Source organism: Phaethon aethereus, assembly GCF_964289735.1.
Source record: "Phaethon aethereus genome assembly, chromosome: 8".
NCBI lineage: Eukaryota > Metazoa > Chordata > Aves > Phaethontiformes > Phaethontidae > Phaethon > Phaethon aethereus.
Window position 1 is genome coordinate 5,415,973 of NC_138584.1, and position 19,839 is coordinate 5,435,811.

At 36.7% G+C, this 19,839-nt stretch overlaps 1 protein-coding gene across 3 annotated transcripts in view; it reads left to right on the forward strand.

The window, feature by feature from the left end:
* RALGPS2 (Ral GEF with PH domain and SH3 binding motif 2) overlaps positions 1 to 19,839 on the forward strand; it is a gene marked incomplete at its 5' end in the record, with an annotated part of 101,821 nt that overhangs the window by 56,652 nt on the left and 25,330 nt on the right. For all 3 annotated transcript variants that reach the window (XM_082002840.1, XM_082002838.1, XM_082002839.1), the window contains 5 exons: positions 9,693 to 9,830; positions 10,737 to 10,827; positions 13,546 to 13,613; positions 14,278 to 14,413; positions 15,222 to 15,373. In XM_082002840.1, coding sequence (XP_081858966.1) covers positions 9,693 to 9,830; positions 10,737 to 10,827; positions 13,546 to 13,613; positions 14,278 to 14,413; positions 15,222 to 15,373 — 585 coding nt within the window. The remainder of the gene's footprint in view (positions 1 to 9,692; positions 9,831 to 10,736; positions 10,828 to 13,545; positions 13,614 to 14,277; positions 14,414 to 15,221; positions 15,374 to 19,839) is intronic.

Genomic DNA, 19,839 nt, shown 5'->3' on the forward strand with positions numbered 1-19,839 from the left:
AATACCTGAAATGATGGGTTTGCCATGCTTACGTGTATGTAGACAAGTCTTTGGAATCCGTTACTTGAAGATAGCTTTTGTTAGATTAGCTTCAAAGAATAGCTTTCTATTTTGAGCAGCAAACCTTAACATTTATGTATTGGATTTAGTAGAAAAATTGTTGCAATGGATAAACTTTTAGAAACAATGTTCTGCTTAGATTATGTATTATGCTTTCATTAAAAATTTTGCTGCTTAGATCTGTACTCACTGCAATTAAATGCATGAGGTTGTAGAACATACAGAGTGCTTGCTTTCATGGAAGGAAAGTAGGGAGACAGTGATGGCTTGATAGTATTTTCAAAAATATTTATATAGATTTCGGAATTTGGATTATATAAGCCTTTCTGGTCCTCTTTTAGCTTTATATATGTATACATAGATGTATAACTTGTTAAATACTATATACATACCTGTTCTTATATACGCACATACATTTTTCAAATTTATATACACAGGTATAGATATAGTAGACTTGAAAAATACAGACATATCAAACACTATTTTTGGACATTAGTGTTAGGCAGGAGATTAGTGTAACATAGTTGTCTTAAGCATTGCAAGTTACATATTCAAGTAACTTTAAATTTGTAAGGAAAGCCTATAGTGCTGTTTGCTTTGCATTTGTGTCCCTACCTAATTGCCTTTTGGGATAAGCATGTAAAATTGTTGTCACACTATTTTTGTATCTGTGAGATCATTTTTCTCCAAATAACACTGCAATATCAGGTGTGTTATCAACGTAACACCACACTGAAGTGTTTCATTCACCTTTTGAAGAAAATAATGTCTTTCTTTTAACTCTGTGTAAAGAATTAAAACGCCATGTTAGAGTTCCAAGAATGTTTTCAGACACACCTGGGTTTTTAACTTTTTTTAAAAATATTTGAGATGATAAACAAAACTAGCACTTAAATCAGGCAAAGCCCCCTCATTTTTCATGTTTTATTTGCTTTGTCAAGCAGATCACTCTTCCTTCTTATCTCAGCTGTTGATCTGGCTTTCCTTTCCAGGCTACTATTAGTGGTTGTTCAAGGTCTTGCACAGTGGCCTTTGTATAGTTATGAAGAGACATAAAGTAAAACCGGAGAAAGTTGTTAATTTTCATGCTGTTCCTGCCAAGTTCAAGTTTAAGTGCATTTGGCAATCCTGAAACAGTCACCCTGAAGGAGATACAGACTAGTGCTGCTCCCTTTATGTTCACGTTTACATGATAAGGTGACTTTTGTGTCAGGTTACTTCTCCCAGTTCTGTTACTGCCTTTAATATTATTGCTGCAAATGATGTCTGCTCAACCTCAGACTAACAGTATCAAGTCTTTATTTTTTGGCTTCACTAAGAGCAGTGGTTACAAACTTCAAACCATGCTGCACATGCAGTCAGGAATTATATCTAGGAATCTTGATCAAATGTTCCACTGCTGCCTAAAAAAATAACTTTTTTGTTTGGCTAACAGTTGTATTGCAAGCCCTGCTTCTGGGAGGGGAAGAAAACGCTTGCTTTTAACAAATACTGAAAATCATTTCTCACTCTACATAAATGGAGGGAATACATAAAAGTTTTAGAATGTTTATATTAAAAAACTTATTTCTGTATGTTTCACTGTTAATATGTAGTAATAAGTATTTTGGTGTCTACTAGTAAATATTTTTTTCAAAAACAGAACTTGGTTAAAAGTTTTGTTAACATTTCTCTGCTGAAAGTGCAACTTCTGTTTAAAAAAAAAAAAAAAGGTAGGAAAAAGTATCACTTTTCTCCAGAGCTAATTGTGTATTTTTCTTTGGTAATTTCAGCCATTTAAAATATTAATCACTTGAACAGTGCACAAAGTTGGAAGTTCATTAGGTTAAATTTTCACATGAATCATGGTAAACACATGGGAAACGGGTTTGCTTATAGTTTCTAACTTGACAAGGATGAGCTGAACTAATTGTCTGAAGCTTGAAACCTCTTCACATCTATATTATTTTTCAATACTTTACATTCAGAGTTTGTAGATGCAGGGAAAGTGAGTTTATGGCGTATGGTTAAGGATGAAGCCATAGTACGAGTCCAGTATTTTACTGTTTTTACAGTGTATAATAGCTACTTCATAGTCCAAAAAGGTGAATAACACTTTAGTTCTTGGTAGTTTTTAAAGACGCTATACAGTTACTTAAGTAATGAATGGCTGGGGGTTTTCCCCACAGCAGCACATTTTTCCCCTGAAATACATTAAAACTTAAATGAATCCTTTAAAACCAAACATTTTGCAATGCAGCCCTCTTTCTGATCGTGTATTCTGCTGCAGTCTGCTTTCTGCATTTCTTTTAATATTATATGTGTTCATTTTGAATATTTATGCTTAGGTGTTAAAGTTAGAAGATCTGTGTCTTTGTATGTGCTGTCAGACCATAAAATGAATTAAATGGTCTACTATAGCATAACCAAATGCAACAGCTGCATAAGATTATGCCCTAAAACTTGGAAATAATTCAAACGTCTTGTATTAAACTGAGACATTCAGATAAGCATGGATCAGTTCCTTCTGAGAATCTACCTGGTAGGGAACATATATGCTTCCATGGAAATTTTGATGGTGAAAAAATTAAAAGTCTTACCATGTTGCTTGGCGTGTTTGAGCAGCTTAATGCCTAACTTGTTATACAAGAATAGGTTCCGAGTAAGATATTTACCTGGAGTTTTAATCAGCTTAGAAGGAAATGAAAATGCTGTTTCAGAAATTTCCTGATGTTCTGGGCAAGCAGCTTAAAAAAATAGAAACTGTTTATCCAAAATATCACAGAATGATAGCCTAATATGTAAGACCTAAAAATGACAAATATTAGACTTGGGAACTAGTTTTAGGGTTTTTTAATCAGACACGTTATATCGCGGATTCCCAGGTTTAGGTGTTTAGGTAGTGTCATAGCCACTATGAGAGAAAGCGGTTGAGGCTCAGGGATCACTTTAGACAGAACCACAGTCTCAAACCCTTCCTGCAAGCCTAGAGTTGCTTGTAGTGAGTGGGGCTGCTGAGATACCTGAATGCAGAGTTTGGAAAATAAGCGAGAGATTGTGTTTCCAGATATGATTTCTTTAAAATGCGTTATTTAACTCTATGAACTGTTGTGGTTTTTAAATTAGAATAAGCTGTCACTTCACTTGGTTCTGTGGTGTTTCTGTGTCACCCAGTTTTGGGTTTCAGGTTTCTGCAGAAGTGGCATTACGTATGTTCTGGCATGCTGATGTTTTATTGCTTCTGCAGGAGAAAATGTGCACCTATTCATAGCAACACAAACTTCATCATCATCGTGTCAGAAATACTCAGAGCTGTGGATAGGGCTTCGATACCATTTTACATTTAATGCTGTTCCTTTTCTTCTGTTTTTTTTTTTTCTTTTTCCAGACTGGTCCCCATGCAAAAAAACAATCAAAAAACCCAACCCTTGTTTCCAAAATTAGTCTTTGATTCATCACTTTTAAAAGTCTTTAAAGGAATAAAATTCCAATTTAAAAGAGAAAAATAAACCAGTAACTGGTATGTTTAACTTTTGCTGAGAAACTACTGTAATGTGGGCTGTGTCACCCCCAAAAATATTGTATTGCTTACAGGTATTAGAGTTGTAGAGATGAGGAAGTGTGGAAGCTAGTATATATTTGGCATTTTTTACCTTTCTACACAGCAAACTATTTGTTCTTTGTTGTACTGCTGTGGCTCTTGCGTTCAACAGGGTGTAGAGTTTGGAGACCCACAACACAAATTAGAATCTGGTCTTTCAGAGCTGACGAAGACTGCTTCTCCCTGGGCAGGGTAGGTTGTTACAACTGAATGTAAGGGAAGTGTTGCAGGTAAACGTGAATATAGGATTTCCTTTGTATGGAAAACGCCGTATCAGTACATATCTTTTCAGAATATTTATTAAAAGAATATGGTCAAATGATAAATACCAATGGTGCTCTCTCCGATAAACCTCCGTTTATAAACATGTAAAACAGGAAGAGAAATAGGGGTTTTTTTTTTAGAAAATAGATGATAATACTGAGAATAAAGACCCTCTGAACATGGTGCCAGTTCATCTGAAAGCTATGTTATGGATGTTACATGTATTTAATTTTCTGTTAAGCTTTGTCTAAGCAGCTAAAAATAAATAAAATCATTTGTATTCTCCCATCTCAGAATAAGTGGAGATTTGTATGGGTTTTTTTAGCTTAAAACTGGATCCACAACATTAGAGCAGTAATACTGCTATGAGGTAAACCACTGTTATTATAGAAGAAATGTTCACATGGATTTTAGATGTATCTGTGTACTTCTGAAGTTACTTTCCCTGATATAAACAAGTGCTTTTCTGGTAAGTCACTCTGCCTTTGCTGAAATAACAGGATTACTTTCAGTTGTACTGACTGGGATCCAGGAATAATACGTTCTTTGGTTTTGTTAGTCAAGTACATGATGTATTGAGTGACAGAATTCTAATTCTCTGAGATTAACAGGGATCTGAATCATTTGAGAAAAAACAATCTAAAAATCTTCAAGGGTTTTTGGAGTAGTCATTGAAAATGTCACTTCTGCAGAGAATTTCTAAGAATCTATCATTTTTAGGAGAGGTTTCTAAATCTTGTCATATTCATTCTTAAAACACAGCAAAATATTGTAATATTTCCAGATTTTTTGGTGAATTTTTTTTGTGAGGGTTTTTTACATCTGTTTGCAGCCATTGTGTTTGCACCATTTTAACAGGCACGTACAATGGAGTGGTGCATTTTGCATTCGGAAATGTGTTATTTAGGGGTTCCAGAATTTTCTGTAACATAGATACTGAAGATGTGAAGAATCTAGCGATGTTTGCTATAGGAAGTTTTGTTTCATTCATTGGTGTATAAATTTAAAGGACCAGACTAATGGGGCAGGTTACAAACAACTAACTGAGCCCTGTAAAACAATAATGAAAATCTGATAAAGCTGTGTATATACTGGCAGAAGTTTAAAGATTCAGAATTTCCACTCTTTGAAGCTAATTCCTGTAAAATTTTAAATGGCATATTTTTCCATCATACATCAGATCATTCTTGTGGCACTAGCATAATATTAGTAGTTCATTATTTGTTTAAAATAAGCATTTCAAAATTTGACCTCTAAAGTTGGTAGGCAACAGAAAAGAGCGTTAAAACCTTGCATATAAGCCAGTTTATTGCTTTAAAGTTATTGACTCAGCTGTTTTCATTTGTGAAAGATTTAGGAATTGCTGTAAGCAGTGTAAATCAAAACCTTGGCTAATCATGAATGAATGGAGACTGATGTCCAAAGCACACAATGTAGGCTTCGAATGGGGATTTTGTCATTGTTTAGATTGTTCTCTTTAATACGTAAAGAAGCACAAAAGGGTAGTAAGAAGAAGGGCTCAAGAACTTGGAAAGAATCCATCTTTCTTTTGTGTCAAGTCTGCTTCAGACTTTTTTTTTACTCTCATAGCTACTAAACCTGAATTAAGTTAGCTTCTGTAACACTTTGTCTCCTCTTTTAGCATCACCCTTTTCATTCTCTCTTAATGCATCAGACATTTCTGAGAATTTAATGCAAATATGTAACTTAAATTCTTTTTTGTTGTTCTGGATTATTTACTGTATTTTAATTTCCAAGTCAGCATGAAGAAGGGCAAAAAGTAGAAAATTATGTATTAGCAATTCTTAGGGTTTTTTATCTGTACTTTTGTTTTCTGTTTGTAAACAGCTTTCTTGTTTTAATCCTTGACTTGCAACTGCATCCTTCCCCCTTCTTCCCCCCAAGAACAACTGTAACAAAACCCTCTATTTTCTGCTTAATATAGTGTTGCCTTGTATGTTGCATTTCATGTTTATGAAATGAATCTTTTATTTAGAAACAAACAGCTGCTCAACTGAGGTACAATTAAGTTGCCCATTGTTCCACAAATTGTTAAAGGAAGGCATTAGTGACCGTTGCAGCAATGTCTTTGGATTTTCAGCTGCACAATTGTTTGTGCTACAAACTTGATTGTATTCTGAATCCATGTATGACTTTAGTTTCTTGGTTGGTTGTACAATTCAGACTACTTCTACTGCTCAGAAGTACCATAAATAAAAATTTCGTTGAAACGATATACAATGATTGCTACTTACAGATGTGCATTGATTTACTTGACGCTTTTTACAGTGGTTTTATTGAGGTATCCATTTTCTAGTTCTAGCAATGCTAGGTCTATGCTCTGGTGTTGGGTGAAATCCAGCTTCCCTGAAATCGATAGGATTTTTGGCTTTTGCTTTCTGGTAGGATGAGAATTTCACATTAATATGTTCACAATACCCAAAATACATCCTCAGCAAAGAATCAGGTAGTACTAATTTTCTGTAAATCTTCTGTAGATTGTTATCTACAGTTACAACTAAACAACTGAAACTTGTTCATCCTTACAACTGGAATGAGTTAGTCTCTGCTCTTAGGCAGAGCCCTTTTTAATTCTTTCCAAGTTTCCACAGTCTACCAAATGCCACAAAAGTGAGTTTTATATTTTAGTTGTCAAATATTTCTCAGACTGAGAGGGATTTCTTTCTTCACAATTGTATGTTGAGGGAGATGTATGTAGAATTCACAAACTGCTCAAAATTAAACTTGCAAGTAAGAATAACTTTAAAACTTACCAAGAAAAAAAATCTTCCAGCTGTTTTGCTTCTGTGGTAGATGGAAAATCCAGAGGCCAAGTTGCTTTTTCTTCCTATATTACCCGATGCTGTGGATTGTTAATCTGCAGTTGGAGTTCAAAACTGCTTTTGTCTTTCTCTGTTAGATCCAAGCTGTACTGAGGAATTGGGTTTCTCCATGCGATAACCAAGCTAACTAGCTGTTTAAAAAAAAAAAAGTAATGTTCCAGTATGTTTTATTCCAGAGGAGAGAAAGAAATGTTTTTTGAAACTGCTGTGTTTCACTCTTACATGCAGAAGTGCACTAACCAGCTACAGCTGACCCAGATTCCATATACATCACTTCTGGACAGTTTTTTTTAAACAAACACACACTCGACTTAGACGTTCAGCCCACCTATGATGTCACCACGAACACACTGAGAGCAGAAGAAACTCCTCCTTCGGATTTCCTATCCATACCCTCCAGAAAAGGAGGGGGTAGGGAGGCTGAGAAGTTAGGAACAAGGAAAGATTGTTTGCCAGTAGAAGGGAGGGTACCATATGGCAACAGACTGTGCAAGAGTTCAGCAGGCAATTACAAATCAAACATTTTTACTACGCTGCCTAAAGATGCCTTTCAAGTTATTACAGTACTGGGCTTCATTTAGAATAAAGATTCTTTCAGGCTGATAAAACTCAATTTGTGTTGCTGGGAATAAAAGGGGCAGCCTGGCTGGATACAACAGGAAAAATGAACCATTTATAGTCTAGAAGAATGTTCAACAGAATGTCGCATTCAATTCTTGATGTTCGCTTAATAAGAAACAGTTCCAGTTGTTAAACGCATGAAGTCTCCGATACATGTGGAAAATGTTAAAACTGTGTGTGATGGCTTTGGGTAGGTATCAGAATATTTGATAACATCTGACTGGTGTTAGAAGTAGCGAAGGCCACAGAGATTATGCCCTGTGAGGAATGCAGAATACTGCTTTTAGTTTTGTCAATAGTCAGCCAGCACGTAAGTCCATTCAGTTTGCTTTCATTGATCTTTTCCGTTTCTTCACAAAGGATGTGCCAGTTACACTTGAAAGAAAATTACTCTAGTATGCTTTCAAAATTATTTTAGACTTCACATCGAATAAGTTTAGAGAACAGCTCTCTGCAGAAGAGCTCTTGCTTTAGCTAAAAAGACAAAAAAAAAATCAATGTTTAATTGAGCAAGTCATTCAGAAAGATAATCCTACATACACATTGGTTTATAAAATCATGCATAATATTACAGGTGCTTGTTCATAGTGAATTTCCTTAATTACAATTAGTAAACATAATTTACTACTTTCTGTGGAAGGCTGAGCAGGTTTGGGATTTTTAAGGCCTGTTTGTACATTGCTTAGCAAAGTTAGGTTCAGGAGAGCTTATGCAGTCTAGATACTCACATTTATATTGCGATGCTATCTGATGTTTTTTATTATCATTTCTATTTTTTAATAAACTGATGTTAACAGAATAGAAAATTGAGAAATTTAATAGTATATCAGGTCATGTGTAATACCTTTTTATTCACTTTTTTATATGTCACCTTTCAACCACAAGTATTTTAATTTGTTTCTGTGTGTGTGCGCACATGCGTGTGTATGTGTTGATTTTGGAGTAATGCCCAGAGTTTCCCAACTTGCATTTGAGGACTGTACTCGTTAGGTGCTATACAAACACAACTGCTGTTCTTGTGAGGTTGTATTAATAGTCTTCCACCTGTAAAGCCAAACTTCGGGTTATAATTCCGATTATACAAGGCTGGGAGTGAAGCAAAATACAATTTTAGAAATTCCCTGTTACTGCAATAAGTTTCTTTAAAATATTATTTAAGTTTGTGTATTTTTAAATTTTGGTATCTTATGGAAGATGCAAGGGATGAAGAGTAATTCCTTTCAATAGCAAAGTTGGTCAGAATATGTTTCATTCAGTTGACATGAAAATGGCTAGTCTTTGAGTGAAGCTCAAGAAGCTGAGTTGAATTTAGAATTAAAACAAGTGGTTTATCTACAGCATTAATATGTAAGGAGGAGGATTTTCCTGTCTGCGCGATCAAGGATTTGAAAGAGTAGTAAGGTTACAATGGTGGTGGGGAAGAAAGCGGGTAGAAGGGACTTACCTAGAAGGCTGTTGGATCTTTTGGAGTTGCGATTAATACGAACTGCAGGACTTGTACCGTGTTTCAATCTGAGTGTACTTTTTGTCTGGTTAACTTTTCCCATATTGCTGCAAGTTGAGTTTGAGCTTCTATTCAGCTTGAAGAGTTATAGATAATATGATTTTTTTCCTTCTGTTATTTTTTAATTGCTGAATTGGAGGAATGAATAATTAGTAATTCTAGTAATTAGTAAATCCTAAAATAATTAGTAATTTTGATCATGTATTTTAGCCTTGTGTGTTTAGTATGCTTCCTATTTGTCAAGGGAATAATTAATTGGTGATATCGCAGAAGATTAGGTTCATAAGTAGTTGTACATGTCCTTGTAATTACTTTTATTAGATTTAGAAATGATGATACTGTTAAATTCGAAGTCTACTAGTACATCCCTGGTGTGATTCAGGAGGGAAGGATCCTCTCTACCTCCCATTGTGATTTGTCGTATAGAGAAAGAAAACTTGCACACAGAAACTTAGCTGTACTCGTACCCTCAGCATCTGTGAACACAGCTGAGATAAGGTTGACAAACCTACAGATTAAGTGATTGAGGAGGGTGCAAAGTCAATCTCAGACAAGGGTGACACGGTGATGTACTTTCCTATAAGTCCAAGCATTATTGCTGTTCTACTCTGAGGTCTGAAGGCTTCTTGGAGATCTTGTCAAAATGATTTCTCAGGTAAATCCAAAATAATAATCTGAGGCAATGCTATTGTCAGCTGGCATGCACCTTGGTCAATGAAAGCAAGAATTCTGCAAAATATTGTTTGATTCCCACATCACACTCTGCCTCCCGCCAAGTGAGACACTAGATAAAGAAACTTTTCTTTCTAATCTTATTCAGGTATTTATCTGTCGGACTTGACGTATATTGACTCTGCCTACCCATCAACAGGGAGCATTCTGGAAAGCGAGCAAAGAACAAATTTAATGAACAACATTCTTCGAATTATCTCTGATTTACAGCAGTCATGTGAATATGGTAAGCTGTATAAATATTGCAATATTAAAGAGAACAACTTTAAAAGGTTTAATATTTTTCTTCTGTAATACTGTGTAAGAAAGGCCCAACCCATTTGAATGCCATTAACACTCTCCCTCTCAGCCCAAAGGTCCAAGTTTATTCTACTGTTGTTGGTTATGACAGAAAATCAGCATGAGGAGACAGAATAAAGTTGCTCTTTTTTACCTCATGCACATTTTTTAGTCCATATTTTCTGATGAAAAATATGGAATACTTTGTAATTAACAGTAGTTTTACTAGTAATGTTATAAACTTGTATCATTGTGTTTCATAATTTTATGACTACAAATTCTAAAAATAATAGGATTGCTTTTGGAGTAGTACTTTTACTGGAGGTAATAAAATACATTCAGCTTGTCTTTTGGACTTTTATAGTTCTGTTCATAGATCAGATAATGTATTTGTTCTTCAAAGGTGGTCTCCCTCACAGTCCTCTTCGAGTTCTAGTAAAGTCGTAAGGCTGTGTTTGTGACGGTGGAATGTGAATTAGCACAGGATTGTGGCTTCACTGAAAGCTCAATATAATGAGCATGTAGGCTGTGAAGAAGTCTCGGATACAATCCTCCAGGTTCCAGGTTTGGGACTTCAGTTTGACCAGGGGCACTCTCTCGCTTTTCCCTGCTACATCCTCTGATAAGCCTAGCAGCTCTAGGGGGATACAAACCTGGCTTTATGGATGTGGGGAATGTCAGCTGAATGCATGAGAATTGCTATGAAGGACAAAAATTTCAACATCAGTAAGGAATGTAGCTTGTACCTCCCATCTCACATAAAAAGGCGAGAGATCTGATTCTGTTTAAGTAGTTTCTGGAAAATGCTTACCAATGAACGGTACAGTGATAATGAATGTCATCTGTTTTCCAGATATTCCTCTGTTGCCTCATGTCCAAAAATATTTAAACTCAGTTCAGTACATAGAAGAACTACAAAAGTTTGTAGAAGATGACAATTACAAGTGAGTATGAAATCCTATAACTGACTGTAACTCATTAGAAAATAACCTTTATAACACAAAACCTGTCACACTTACGATTGCACTTGTATCGGGGGGATTATGTGTCTCAGATGCACCAATTGCAAGTAGCGAGGCTGCAGCAGGGTCCTGTGCTCAACACAATTTTTAGCACTGGATATCATATCTCCTTCCTTTTCTATGCCTGGCTGCATCAAGCCCTGACTTTCAGGTCTGTCTGTTCTCTTGTTTGATCAGCAGACCTCTCTGAGTGTTCACTAATGAAGACTCCATACTTAGGTCTCACATGTAACACTGTTCAGTCAACAAGATGGATCCCATTGGAGATAGCTAATGTTATTTTTTCATCAGAAGAAAGTCATCTGTGTGTCCAGTCCCAGGTTCTTACCAAGGGTGACTTAAGGCTTTCACTTTCATATATATTTCACTTCCATTTTACATTTTTCTCCTTGATTAGGTTATACAGTGTGAGTAAAATGTAAATACTTGATTTTTGAGAGGCAAGATATTGTCCATCTGTGTCTCCGCCCATTCCTTCCCCAAGGATACTGCCCCAAACAGAGGTTTCTACTTCCTTAATTAAAATATTATTACTGTATTAAGTGATTTGGCATCCAGCAAGACTGGGGGATGGAAATCTCTGCAAGAGACAGGAACAAGCCCTGAGGATAGGAAAAAAACCTAAAGCAAATCTGTTGCATATGAAGAAAGTTTTTGTTCACTGGCTGATCTGCTGGAGGAGGTTCCCCACCCGTTCCCATCCTGCCCGCCCTGGAAGTTTGTCACCTCGGTTGTGTTGAATTGGTTGCTTGTGTAGCTACATTCGAATGGTGGGAGGGGTATGCGCACTAGAGGAACAAACACGGTTTACCATTTAGTAGCCCTAACTTGAATTTACTAAAAGGCAGCAAGTTGGGACCCTTCAGTTTATGTCAAAGAACAGTTAACGAGAGCTCAGACACTTGGCTTCCCTCCATGTGTTACAATCTTTTAAGACTTGTGAATTGTTCTCTGCATTACCATAGGCAAGCATCCAGCTTTACCTTTCCACTGAAATGTTCTGTAGCCTGATTTTGAAAGTATTGCTTGCTTATCACTGAGAGTAAAGTTCTGTGGTCAAACATTTAAAGGAAGAAAAAAAAGAAAGAAAAAAAACCCACCACCCAAAAAACAACACCCAAACTCAAGTTTCTTAACTGCAGTGTCTGCTTCTTAGTGGCATATTGTTTTCATGAATTCCACACTCCGCCTGCCTCTGCCTTCACTGGGTAGGACTCACTACTCGTGGGAATTTTATTGCTGAAGGAGCTACAGTCACTTCATCCTGTACAACCCACGTTTTGATAGCAGGGAAATGAATGGAGACAATTGCGCGTAATGCAGAAGCATGGCTGCTATTCAGAAAGTCTGTTTTTATACCTATGGGTTTTGTATGTCTCCAAACTGAATTTTTTTATGTGGGAGGAATGTACTTTGAAGAACTATTCTTACTATAAGTGACTACTATACTTTTGATCCACTAAGGTGCCTGCAAAAAGGCTGAAGTTAGAGAACAGCCATTGTGACTTGAGTACATGTTTTTTTTTTTTCTTCCTAAAGGATTTTACTTAATTTTACAATTAAATTTTAAAATTGTAATGAATCATTGCTAAAACTGTCTGGAGATGAGAGGGATAGGAGCTGTCAAACTTCAAACTTTTTATCCCCAAAATTTTCCAACCCTGCTAATTTCAAAGATTCTGGGTCTGCAGGCTGTGTGGACAAGATATGTTTAATGATCCTGGAGTTCTTCGCTCCTGGAATCTGCCCTCTTTGTGGTACTGTTGGAAACGGCATTAAAAAGTGCCTTTTATAGAAAAAGCTTGAATTATGGATGTCGTCACGTTGATAATGTATTTTCCAAAATGCGAAAAGAAGTATTTTGGCTTTTAGACCAGTAAAGACAAAAGGCTTGGCCCAGCACACTAGCATACTTCATGGAAAAATTTAAAATATTAAGTGTAGTATGTATGAATATTGTAGCCAAGGTGGGGGGCAGCTGTATACTTTTTGTTCTTCCCAGTTTTTATGCTAGAGTAGTGGTATCGTCACAGAGTTTCACGTATGTGCTAGCGGTCCCAGGGCTGTGTAGGTCCTGGCTTACGTGTGGTAAGCTTTTGTTTGCCCTGGAGGGTGGTGCCAATGCCGAGCAATGGCCTCTTCCCCTGCTCCTTCCACTGGGTGACTTTGCCATAGGTCGCTAACAGCTCAGATTGAGGTTTTTGCTGTCGCAGAGGGTGAAGATGGCAACTGGTGCCTGTTCGGCTGCAGAAGAGATTGCAGGGCTGTGCTGTAGCCAAGCTTTTGTTGTTCAGTATCATCCTCCTTTCTCATCCTCCTTCAGCATGGTATTGTAAACCTGTCCTGCTCTATATGAACTGAAGCAATAGACTCATTTGCTACGTTATGCCCTGGCGTGTCATTTTTTGAACCTGGGCCCTGATGCAATAGTAAGGTTTCCGTTACCCCTACCCAACATCCCCCTCCAGCCCCCGCAGTGTTTGGAAATAATGTGTGCTAAAGATAACTACGCACAGTTGGTATTAACTTCATAATATTTCTTGCAATTGTAGAAACAAGCAGCTTTCAAGTTTTTCAAAACCTTAATTTTATATGCTTCTACTTCCTGATAAAGTAATTGTTCATGTTTCTTTAATGCAGACTTTCATTAAAGATAGAACCAGGGACCAGCACCCCCCACTCTGCTGCTTCCAGAGAAGATTTAGTAGGTAAATGCTTAATAACTGTGAGAAGACTTCAGGTTGTGAAATGCATTATTTTTGAGTTGTGAATGTGGAAAGTATTTGCCTGTGGCTAATAAAGAAGTGTGAAGTATAAACACTGTGTATTTATAATAAAAAGTCTAAAGGTGATCTGTAAAGGAATTCTTTCAGGGAATTGAGTCAGTTTTTTAGGTTCTTGTATGTATTGTGGCACTAACTTGTTAGTGTCATTTGGGGTGAAGAGGAATTAAATATTCATTCTTTGCATCTAGACAGAAAGGCCTTCATCTAAACTTTTCATGGTATAATATGCTTCCAAAAATGTACATTGTTTTTAATCAATGCCGAAAGTGGTTGAAGGTAGCAGTTTCAAAACATAGAATCAGTGGGCCCTGTTTAATGTCAATGTAACTAATGCAGCAACCTTTAGGACTTAGAAAATACTTGTAACTAGATGGTCTATTTGAAATAAGTGTGTTTATTTTTAATCCTGTGCAAAAAAACTAAAGTACAGGGTTTTAATTATCAGTATATCAATGAGTTTTATTACAGGTTATTGCTTACAAATTGAGCTTAGTAAGTTTTGTGCAACTCTTCCACAATTTTCTTACAAGTAACCCTGACAGTAATTCTAAAGTTACTTGGGAGTAATGTCTTTTTTTGTTCCCAGGCTCTGAAGTCGGAGCATCTCCACAAAGTGGACGGAAAAATGTTGCAGCTGAAGGAGCCTTGCTACCACCAACACCCCCTTCGCCTAGGAACCTGATACCACACGGGCATAGGAAATGTCACAGTCTGGGATACAAGTCAGCATTTTATTTAACTTGAAAACCCTAAGCTTTGTGATGTATCACCTTTCAATACAAAAGCTTTGCTTTTTAAAAGTAACATGATTTGTACAAAATACTTCACTTAGAGAGCAATTTGTAACAAGAGAGCAAGCTCAGTAGTGTCCAAAGGGAGGAGAATTGGTCAAAATGGGAAGACTGTGCAGCTGTTGTGATGATAAGAATAGCCAATGAGTTAGCCAAAATAGGCTCTTTCTGAATGACAAAACTATCACTTACAGCAACTCAATGCCAGTGTAATTCTTTCAAACACAAACCGAAATGAGTACTTTATTGGTATTTTTATGATGAGACCTCCTTTATAGGCTTTCGTATAATTTTGTATAGAAATGGCTTCAGCCTTTTTTTTCTACATAGGTGTACTTCTAATTAATATCTTAATCATTGTATCATCAATTCCTTTGTCACCGTTTAAAAATGCAAGATTGTAGCTCTTCAGTAATTCATTTCAACTTATATTGTGTATTTAGCTTTTATCAGCTAAAGTTCAATTATGTAAATGTTATACTAAGACAAAAATATCTTATGATATTGAAAGTAATTTTTAAAGTACTTCTGACTTGCTTTTTGCACAAAGATTGCTGTGCAATTTTAAGACCAGCAATTCCTATAGATAATATAGTTTATGCACAATTGCTTATGACTTGAGCCATGATTTAGTTTGCTATTTGGAACACTGCATGCAATCCTTCAAGATGTTGAAGCAACAGTTCTGAAGGGTATCAAAGATGATGATGTAACAATTTTTATCCTTGCTCATTTCTAGTTTCATACACAAAATGAATACGGCTGAATTTAAAAGCGCAACATTCCCCAACGCAGGACCAAGGCACCTACTGGATGACAGCGTCATGGAGCCTCATGTCCCATCCCGAGGGCAGGCAGAAAGCTCCACCCTTTCTAGCGGAATTTCAATAGGTAGGAACTGTAAACATACCCATGCAGTACATGGTCTTTTAATAAAGGTTTTAGCATGATTAGTTGGCAATTGTACAAGCAGTGGTACTAGTCTAAAATAAAAACTTTATCTTAGAACAAACTGAGAAATGTAGGTGGAGAAGGGCAGCGTAATTTATACAGCATGAACTACAAGCGGACAAATTATAAAAAAGCAGATTTTTGGTTTTTATATCCTCTTTAATGATACAGCTGCTGTTACTCTTCCTTGATGGGCGTGGGGGGAAGCCCAGGGCACCATTTCCTGTTCTCTCTCTCCCCGCCTCCCCAATTCAATCCAAATTAAAAATGTCTTATGGTATGATTTCTGTGTAAAATGCCATGTCAGATTGGCAGTGAGAACTGTAAATTGCTGACAGTCTTTAAGAGCATAATTTCTAATTACTCCTTCCTTTTGTCAGGAATAGATAGCAATTTAACTTTCAGATATTTCAAAATGTCAGAATCTACTTCATTTCAGTAAGTTATTTGTCTTCAAATATTTAGGGTATTCTTTTGAGAACTTTTACTTCCTGAGTTTCTTGCGTGATGGCAGTTGCTCTCTTTTCCTGTTACACACAGATCCCTAAAGTGGAGGGAGGGCAGGCCTCACAGATTCACCTAACTCTGCAGCCAGGGTTGAGAAATGGAACCTCTATCACAGTCCTTTTTCTCAGAATTATTAGCTTGATAGAATTTGATATTCAGTGTTTATGCATTTATGGTAATACAGGATTTTTGTAGTGTTATGCATTTCTTTGAATAACTTAATTCTAAAATACAGGTTTGTTTTTTAGCCTTCATGGAGAGAAGCAAGGTCACACAGTTTTAAATTATGCTGTTTTCAGGAGCTGTTCATGTATTTTCTTGAGGAAAAGGACATATTCTGAGCAAACATTACATACATTTTTCATGTGGAAAAAGCAAAATATCTGGACACAATAATTTAAAAACTTATGTTAATAAGTAAATCTGTGGAACTAGCCTAGACCAAAGTTTGAACCCGTTCAGATCAGGCAGCTTGCACTATTAAATGTGCATGGCCTGTTGCTGTTCTCCACAGGTTCTCTGCTCTGGACATTTCAGTTTTATCCAGCAGGAACGGTGCTTCTCATCAGCGTACAGACTGCTTGCATTCTGAGGGATTGCGCAGTACAGGAGTTTAAAGCTCCTCATGAATACTACCCTCCATGTGCAGTCCTCTTGGCATTATGTTGGATTTAGGGGGGGACAAAAACCCAGACTTTTGTCACCTTTGTTGAGATGTAGCATTGCTCTTTTCTCAGTGCAGTTTTTTGCTGATGTTTTCTGTCTAAATATCTAAGAAACCTTTCTGCTGTTAACCCTTCTTTCCAGGGTAAATTATTTACCTTCATTAGAGCCTAGCAGGGAAGGCTTGCCAGAGCTGATGGGCAGTTTTTCATGAGATGCAATTAAGAACCAGTCACCATCTAGACGTTTTGGAGAATACAGGGTTTTCCTACTTTGTCTCATCTCTGAATTTTTCAGCTCTGTTCTCTTGCTTAGCTCAGGCATGACCTTATTGACTTGATATAGTCACCCTTACAAGTTGGAACAAAATTGCCACTTTAGAAGACTTTTATAAATCGCTTGTAAAACAGCAACCTTATGCATTTTGTGTAAGATCAGCATTCGTGGTTCCACCTCCAACTTCCCCCTACTCAGATAGGGCAGTTTTATCACTCTTTCGACATTCTAGCATCGTTGTTATTTTTGCTGCTTCTTGTTTATGAAAATTTTAATGACACGAAAGATGAGTAGAGGTGCTAGAAGTATGTATGGACGAAGAGAGTAAGTTCTAGAAGCTTGCAGTATCTATTACTAAGGATTTCTTGGACATGTAAGTTGTCTGGCATTCTGTACTGCTGCTTCAGCAGGATTTGAGGAAGTTGATTGAAGCTGCTAAGTTCCTCCATCATGTTTGAAGTAGTCTGTTTACTTAGTACTTGGAAATAGTACAGTCACTGCAGCAGAGAGGAGGTTTACAGTATTCTACAACACAACTTCAAAAGACGGTCAGGAAAACTTCTGAGTATGTGTACTGAAAAGAGTGTTATTCCTCACCTTGCCCATAAATGTGGATTTAAACCTGTTGCTCTAGAAACAGGACGACCTTTTCTTAGATACAAGCCCATGTAAGACTTAACTTTTTGGATAAGTGATCCTTCTTCAAAACATGGATAGCATTTCTAATATGCCAGCAGCTTGAATGTGGCCTCAAAGATGACTGTAATACTACTTTAAATCAGTCCTGCGTTTTGAGGGCTCAGAGGTGGTCAGACTTTTCCAGTCCTTTCGTATTGGAGGATCTGATATAATCTGCCTCTACATCAAATATCAAAAAAGCAGCAATGTAACAACAGTGTAGATGTTTGTGTGCAGCACTGTATTGTTATGATGCTTTTTCTGAATCGTTAAGAGTATGTGAACTCGTACATATTTTTATCAAGCCTAGTGTCTGAGTCTTCTCTTCTTTGCTGTTAAGACATTAGTGTAGACCATTTACAATTCAGTGAAGCTATTTATAGGCATGTTATGAAGATTCTTCAGAGTACTGTTTCTTTTTCCACTGGTGAACACACGGACTTCTTCAGATATATAAGGACTCTTCCACTTGGATTTTTTCAGTTATCTCTGTGATAGAAGCTTTCAATCTGTGATAGAGATCAGTTAGAGCATCACTAGGCTTGAGTTTCATGGCTGGAGGAAATTTTCTTCTCTATATAAACATACTAAAACTGAGCAGTTAATCTGGTGGTGCCTGTGTCTCTAAACTAAAAACACGTATTCAAGTGATGACGGACAATTTTGATTATGTTGTGCTGGGAAAGACTGATGATCCATTCTAGGAATGGTGCATAGCATACCAAAATTTTTACATCAATGTAATTAATGTTTCAGATATAACAGATACACTAAGTTGGTATTTTTCCATGTGGTGAATGATTCCTAAAGTAGCAGCAATGCAGACAGTGAGGCAGGTATGGGACTTCCTGAAAATAGGCCTATCTGTAACATGACAGTCATGTTGCAGAGGTCTTTATCAGATTTTTTTCTTAATTTCAGGTTCTGCAGGCTGATTGTGTACATTCAACTTGTTCTGCAAAAACCTAGAACTCAAAAAAAAAAAAAAAAATTTAAGGATATAGTCCCCGTTATGTTAATTTCTTGTGTTTGGGTCAAAACAGTTCTTGTTCTAGAACTATGCGACTATATTCAGCAGACAGTCATACATTATGCTAGAGTAAGGGGGATGTACATCTGATTCTGTTGCCATTTCATTTTATAACATAGGTGCTTGTTGTCTGAACAAAAGTGAGAAATCTTTTTCCAGCACTGCCAAGGCGATCCTAATTAGAAGGAAGAAACACTTGACCAGTCTTGTATACAATATACGGGAATATGGGAAATGTTCTCTTGAGTTCAGGAATGTAACAAGAGAAAATAGTCTCTTCTAAGTTTTAGACGTTCAGAATTTAGAAAGCTGTGTTTAAGCTAGTCATTTGGAGCTCTTTGTATCACAGAGAGTTAAAATCTTCAAGGATATGATTCATCTCATTCTTAGATGGGTGGCTAAAAAGAGGTTGTATGACTTGTGTCCTTAAAACCTCACTTTATTTCTGTTGACTGCAAAGAGACTTTTGACAGATAACTCATGAGAATACAAACAGATGAATACCACTGAAAACGCGCCCATTTTGTGCAGACAATCCAGAATATCTGCTTTTAGTAAATTGGGACAGATGCTTTTACTTTGCAGTGCAAGTTCATTGAGAACCCCCTCTACTTGCTATCACTAAGTCTTAAAGCGACAAGATAGTTTTGTTCTGCGATCCTTCTGTTCTGGTGAGGTCACTCTAATACAGTCTTTCAAAAGAGTGAGTGAGCTTGCCCTTCGGAGGGCTTAGCATTGCTCTTGGCTGGGTTGGAGGAACCACCTGCACACTCTTATCAGCTGTATGTATTTGCCTGCTGTCACCTCCTCACCTAAAAGTAGGATAAATTAAGGTGCTTTTACTAGATCGTGGTTCCGCTTAGAAATAGCATGAAACTTTCTTTTATTCATAAGAATTTTTTTAAGAATATGTGGGTTTCTGATACTGCCTGCTTTTCTTACACTTTTAAAGTATTTTTTTCTTGCTTTAAGTGTATTCTGAAGTATCTTTGCAGCAATGTTCAGTTCGCTTCATTAATGTTCTCAGAAGTTTTGGATTTCCACCATTTCTTATTATTTGGCTCAGCTGCATTACTGAATTTCTTTTCTGAAGCTGAATTTGTTTACAAAGGCTAATTGTCCAAATAATTCTGTAGGGGTAAAGGGACAGTGTAAAATAGATCCCTCTTTTCATATATTGCTTCTGTGTGGCTTTTCTCCTCTTACAGCACCTAACGTGTGGGATGCAAAGTAATTTTGCTTAGAAGAATTT